The sequence below is a fragment of the Micrasema longulum genome, unplaced genomic scaffold (assembly GCF_059751315.1).
Source record: "Micrasema longulum isolate JH-2025_06_02 unplaced genomic scaffold, ASM5975131v1 h1tg002773l, whole genome shotgun sequence".
Taxonomy (NCBI): Eukaryota; Metazoa; Arthropoda; class Insecta; order Trichoptera; family Brachycentridae; genus Micrasema; species Micrasema longulum.
The window spans coordinates 2,369-9,599 of NW_028279899.1; the positions used below are offsets into that span (position 1 = coordinate 2,369).

Here is a 7,231-nt window from a genome sequence, read left to right on the forward strand (position 1 = left end):
CTACTTATAACATATTTTTACTATTAATAAAATTACTCATTTATTTACATAAATTTTTACTTAGCAGTGCACTGCACTTATGCACATACTAAGGAACCGCCTCTGCCTGATATTGATAGTCTGTTTCATAAATTTTTAGTGTTCTTGATGCCCACTGTTGACAGTTCGTCTGCAGTCCATGTTGGAACTGCGTGTCGCAGTCCTTACTCAAATGGACTAAAATTGACAGCTAAGATAGCTTTTGTGGCTGTAGACGTAATATGCTAAACTGTTTTCCTAAATATTTTCAGTGAAATGGAAGCCGAGCCTGTGCAGCCTGGGGGAGATGTTCCGCGGTATCCAGATAGCACTGGAGGCGGCTATGATAGAGCCCAGTACCCAGGTGGGAGGAGTTGTCGTCATACTGGACATGAGAGGGTTCTCCCTCAACCACGTGGTGCAGTTCACGCCAAGCTTTGCCAAAATGGTGGTCGACTGGATACAGGTATTTTCGATTTAACAAAAATAGTAGAATAATCAGCATCCAGATCTGTTGATTTTTTTTTGCAAGTCCGTTACCTGTTGAGCCACGTCGAGTTATCGGACATAATCCACCATAACCAGACGCCTTTGCCAACTCTCACCCCCGAGAAAAAAAATAAGAATAAGAGGGTATCGAAACCATTCAAACATGCAGAGAAATTTGAAAAACTTTGTAAAATATGTATTCGTCCCGAGATAGAATACTGTACTCCCATTTGGTCACCTTAGTATATTTGTATTATAGACTAGAAAGAGTCCAATAAAAAGAATTTAAACAGATCGACTACCGGTTAAACCTAAACTTTTCTTACTATGCTGAAAATGTGCAGTACTATAGAATAAAGTCTCTTCAAAATCGAAGTAAAATGTTAGGTTTTTTATTTTTGTACAAATTAAATCAACAATATAATTGATTCCCCCAATCTACTAATCCCCTAAAGACTTCCATTTCGTGTGCCGTTCCGTGACCGACCAGACAAAATCTTTTGTTTTACAAAGACAACGCGTCAACAAACTTTTGAATACATTCTACAATATGCGAGCAATATAAATATTGATTTACCGAGGTTGATATTTTTCATGACAATGAACGTAAATTTAAGTCAAAAGTCATAGAAATATTGGGAGAAGCACATATTTAATTAGTTATTATTGTTATATACTCGTACATCTTTTTCATTTCTTATCTTTTGTATTCATTTTATTCAACATAATTTGAATCATAGTCTTCAGTGAAAACAAATTGTTTGTGTATGCATGGGTGTCCTACACTAATATTTAAAAAAAATGTAAATATGTTTTGTGTATACTGTTTGATTACAAATTAAATTTTCTAAATTCTATTGATTGTTCATGTTGTTTGCTCTCTTTCTTTTCTTATATTTGTCTCTAGATTCTAGTGGACGTCTGACGTTGTCTTGTGCAGTTACCATTATTTTATCTCGTAGAATATGTTGGTTTCACCGCTTTTAGCAGTCAAATATAGTTTATAGTCTATGTAGCATCATAAATTACATGATTTATTTTTAATGCGATTAATCCATTAGTATTAACAAACAAAGTAGACGAGTATATTTTAGAATTATGAGTAAAATTATGTTCAAATGCGCTCTTGAGATAATTTACCGCTCCACAAAAATAGCTATTATAATGAATATATGCCAAAAGTAATGCAACGTTATGAGAGGGATTTCATAATAAATTATACATAGATTATAATTGATTGATGCATATTACGATACAGGAGAATTGTTATATTTTTAAGAAGGTGACTTCGAAGTAAATAATTGTGTTCTTATGACTTTTTAAAATATTAAATGCGGCAATTTCTTTTTGTTGTAAATAACAAGAAATTAAAAAATGTGTAGTAGAGTAGGGTTTAATTATTGGACATCCCAAATCCGGAGACCACGTCACTATCAAAGATCCATTGAGGGAAAAAAAACTCTCTTTCAGCCGCAGCTGGACCCACAACCCCTTCGTTATTTATATATTTAACTTCTATTGATTTCAGGATTGCATTCCACTGAGGCTGAAGGGAGTCCACATAATCAACCAGCCATACGTCTTCAACATGGTGTTTGCCCTATTCAAGCCCTTTCTGAGGGCCAAGCTAAGAAACAGGATCCACTTCCACGGAGAAAACAGGGAGTCCCTCATGAAGTTTATCCCCTCGAGGGCTCTGTCCACGGAGCACGGGGGCACTATGGACATGCCGGAGGTCCCCGGAGGACTGCTCTGTGATCTCTTGTGCAAATACGAAGACGATTATGCCCGTGAGTTTGAATTTGCTTTAGTCAATCAATTATGAAAGTAGTATTTTTTTTATTATTTATGTTTAAAGCATTAACTTTGTGGTCAACCATTTTAACTAAAGTTAGCAAATATTAGCATATAACCACTAAAGCTAGGGTTTCCTAGGACAGCGGTGCCCGTATTTTAACGGCCGTAGTGAACGATGATGCAGTGGACAGCCGTCGTAGAGGTGACTAGAGTGTGGTTTTCTAGGAAAACGGTGTTATCAACACCATTTAACACCGTTTTCCTAGAAAACCACTCTCTAATCACTTTTACGATGGCTGTCCACTGCATCACCGTTCACTACGGCCGTTAAAATACGGGCACCGCTGTCCTAGGAAACCCTAGCTTAACTGACTTTTTAGTCTACCAGTTTCGACACGTATCCGTCTCTTCATCGGGACCCTCAATGCATTTCACTAGTCACGCAAATACTAAAATACACGTCCACCTTCACCATCATCGTAGTATATATTATATAGTATTTCAAAAAATACATAAATCACAGGTAGATTAATTTATATTTATTTATTTGACACTTTATATACATGTACAATAAATATACGTATAAGGGCGGGCATATTGCCTTAAGGCAATTTCTTCCTACCTACCCAAACCGTTCAGTTTGAGAAAATTATAAATACATGGACATATTGAATCTTACAATTTTAAACAAAAATTAAAAGCAAAGTTTAACAAAAATAAATATATACATTAAAAACAATAACACTATACTATGAAGAGAGGAGAGGGGATGGGAAGGAAATAAGAAGGATAAAGGAACAATTTAAATATTTAGATAGCGACATTTCAATCTTGACTTAAATGTAAATAAAGAAGGGGCGTCTCTAACATTAGTGGGTAGATTATTCCACAATCGAGCGGCTACTACTGTGAAAGAGGAGGCAAAAAAATTAGAGCGATGACAGGGTATTAAAAGGGTTCTCTCGTTACTAGAACGAAGAGATAGTCCGTGTTGTGAAAGAGGTTGGATGAGCTCTCTCAGATAAACAGGCGAAGTGGGATTATTTAAAATATTGTGAAGCAGTGATAGAATGTGAATGTTTCTTCTATGCCTGATACTGAGCCAGTGTAGTTGCGTGCGATACTCGGTTATGAGGTCAAATTTGCGAAGATTAAAGATATGACGAATACAAATATTCTGCAATCGTTCTAACTTATCAAGCAATTCAGAGTTAGCATCTGGATAACATACATACGCGTAGTCAAGGAGTGCAAGTGGAATTTATAGAGATGCGAACACCATTATGTCTAAACATGAACTTAGCTTATTAAATTTTATTTATTTAATCTTAGAGTTGAAAGGTTGAGGGATGGGGGGGGGGGATAGAGGGGGCATTACCCGATCGGTTAATTTTTAATTCAAGAAGAGGGCTGTACTGAAAAGTTATTTGATTATTTACTGAGGGAATATTATTTATTTAATTTAATATTATTATTTACACCAGTAGATGGAGTTGTCTAAGGAAAAATCATAGGAAATAGGTCATTGCTCTTGATCAATGGTTTAATTTGATAGCTTGCTCTCAGGTAAAAATTCCGAAAATGGAAATCGAGTGGAGATGAGTTCGCTTTGTAGTATTGTGGTTGCCATATTCGCCTACCATGCTTGAGGTACCAGGAGCCACTCTTGGCAAGGTCGACATGAAATATTGTTTCAATAGGTGGGTTTACACTGCAATATTTCATTGTCTCTGGACTGGCAAATGAAGCGTAAGGCTACCTTACCTTTATTAAACGGATGATCGAGGTACGCTGCAAGTGTTTCACAAAAAAACAGTGGTCAAGTATGATTAGGTGTACGATGATGATCTTTGATGATGATTTAACAATCATCACCATAGTTTAGTTTAGTTTAGAACGATGATGCACGGTATCTACATACAGCCCATTAAAATATTTTAAACACTTGCCACACATAAGCAAAGCAACCATATTTTTCACATAAATCATTTATTTGCGCGTGCTTACGCGTCACCACGTCACGACGAAAGTCCGTTATAGAATGGAGACTTGGAAGGCAATTACCCACTTACAAAATCGCTATTTACTACTCGCTTGTAACGTGTCTATTAATGTGTACGTCATTGATAGACCGTTAGTAATAATAAAATGAAATTTAAATAGAATATGTACATGCACAACTATCTGTGAAGATATATTATAGCATGGCTAAATTTTCCCTTATTTTAAATATTTATCTTACTTAGGTAACAGGAGCGTACGATGAGGTTTTCGATTAGGGTAGCAGTCATTTGATACTAGGTACATACATAGGTTAAATTTGTTCCTGCTACTAACACAGTAATTCATATATTATTGAGTGCTTTGAAATAAACTATAAAGTAATCTAATACCACAATTTTAGCATGAAAGAGTTATATTTCAAAGTTAAATATTATAATACAATTGTTTCATCCAATATTAGTGCTAAATTTGTTGGAAAACCGTCATAATATATGGAAAATAAACCTGGATTTGTTTCTTAGAATTGGTTCCACAGATACTAAAGATCTCTATTTGCGCATGCGCGGACTTGTAAAGTCTGTACTCAAGGAAAACCGCCTTAAAGGAACCAAAACACTTACGCAGTTACATATTCCAGAATCAGACAGAGCGCAGTGTATTTTATAAATGTGGGTTTGTCGCAATATATTATATGTGCATGAATATATAATATGTGAATGAATGAACATCGAATCCATCTCAGATAGCTACGATAAAAACAACAAATCAATAACAAAATATGTATTGCAGTTATTTAAAGGATTAGTTCATTTATAGCTGATTTTATTAAATATAAAAAAATAGCTACTGATCGATTTGAGGTTAAATTTTTAGGGAAGCATCGGTTCCATTCAATATACGGTCTAAGTGGCCAGTATAATTTATTTTTTTTATTTTTGTCTTTAAATAGTACAAACATAATAAATGAATGTCCTAATATTAACTTATATCTAATTATTATTAAAACATATACTCATTATTAACATTTCTAAACAAAAGGTATACGTTGAGTCGATTGGGTCGTCTCGAATAATTGTTTTAGTAATATATATGTTTTTTTTTTTAAATCCGCTTTTATTTTTATTTAACTAAAAAACATGTTAAATTTTTTTAATGTCAAATATATGTCATAACTGATTCGTTTTTTTTTTCAGTTGCAAATACATTTGGGTACAACAGGAAAGTACCAAAGGAAACGTGATAGCTGTACCTATGTTGTTATGATAAATAAAACTATTTAATGTGATAAAATAATTTACTTAATTTTCCAGTGTATAAAATACGACTTTTGTAGACCAATTTATTATTTTAATTTTATTCAGTTAATACATGTTTATTTTATAAAACCTTTTTTATTTACTTATGGTAAAATAGACGTATCTGTAAATTAGTATGCAAAACCTCAGAGTAATAATGCGTAACCTAGAGAGAGGCCCTTTTCACTATGTTTCATAGAACGCAAGCGATGTTGGTTTGATGGTTAGCAACCAATTGGTGGCCATTTTGTTTTATTTGACAACATAAACATAACAGTTCGATCGGATGCTTTTGTGCTTGGCTTTGTTTGTAAATAACTTGGATATTTACGTTATAATAAATAAAAATCGACTATGGTGAATTGCAGTATGTTTGGTTGCAGTAGTAGGAGCGTCAAATGTGTTAAAGGAGTCAGTTTTCAAAGGTTATTAATTCCGAATATTTTCCTATGATTTACATTGATTTTTGGCATTTATTGTCCCGACACGTGTATTATGTTGCTTAAAAACATTTCTAATATCAACATATTTACTTCAGATACTATTTTTTCTCAATTTAGGAGATACACTTGTTAATTAAAATATGTTTACTGTTGATAATGAAACTTGATTATGAGCAATATGTAAGGGCCGCACTAGGAATCCATATAAAGTTTGAGTTTTAATAGAGTAGAGGTTGATTAAAATTTTTCTCAAAAATAGCAACGTTAACCTTGAAATTGAATCTAAAATGAGGTGTCCAAATTTCAGGCCGCTACGACTCACCATTTCAGAGATGTGACGGACAAACAAACAAACTCAACACATGACTTTGGTTCAATGGAGTTAGGATTTATGTCTCAATAAATATAACATAAATATATTGTGAATAAAATGAATAAATAAATAAAAAATAAACACAAACATGTATATTCAGTTTTGTAAAATAAATAAAAGCAAATTATAAAAAAAAAATATTGGAATAACTCTGCAATGATAAATACACAGGTACATTATCCATTTGTATCCATTTGGCAATTCTCGACCTGAGTATGGTCCATTGTTTTGCTGCGAACTGTAGCTAACTTATTACCCAATGGTCATAGAATGATTGTCCTACGTTTGGGCTTTTCTCTAGGTTACGCATTATTATTCTGAGATGCAAACAGTGATATAATGCAGTAACCATAACTTCTGGGTCCGGATTAAAATGAGAAGATGAAAAAAATGGAAAGTTGTTATCTTCGGTGAGGAAGTCCAGTGTTTATTTATTTTATTTGTAATAGACTATTAAAATAAGCCAAATTGTTTTATTTTTTAGCGTATTATATCGTATTATCAGCGCTATGATTATTCAAAGTTGTGTATTTTTTAAATAACTCCGCGTATGCTGTCAGAGGTTCTTCTCTGTCAGTTCTTCAGAATGGGCCATTTACGATACGCAAATCGGATATCCTTCACAGCTCTTATATCATTGGTTGATTCATATGAGCCAGTGACATCGTTCAAAGTAGTGCGTTTTTGTTAAAATATTTTTTTCGTACATTCTCAAGAAACTTTGCCCTACATTTTAATGCTCTTATTTTTACCGCGCGCAAGAAAACTTTTTTTGTATCCAATTTCCCGTAGAGCTGAAGTTCCTCATTGTC

At 33.7% G+C, this 7,231-nt stretch overlaps 1 protein-coding gene across 1 annotated transcript; it reads left to right on the forward strand.

Moving 5' to 3' along the window:
• Window positions 1-269: 269 nt before the first annotated feature.
• Window positions 270-5,693, forward strand: LOC148271606 (alpha-tocopherol transfer protein-like). Its single transcript, XM_088241180.1, has 3 exons — window positions 270-484; window positions 2,036-2,297; window positions 5,502-5,693. Exons 1-3 carry the CDS (start codon window positions 326-328, stop codon window positions 5,546-5,548), a joined length of 468 nt encoding a protein of 155 aa, XP_088097306.1. The 5' UTR covers window positions 270-325; the 3' UTR covers window positions 5,549-5,693.
• Window positions 5,694-7,231: the final 1,538 nt, after the last annotated feature.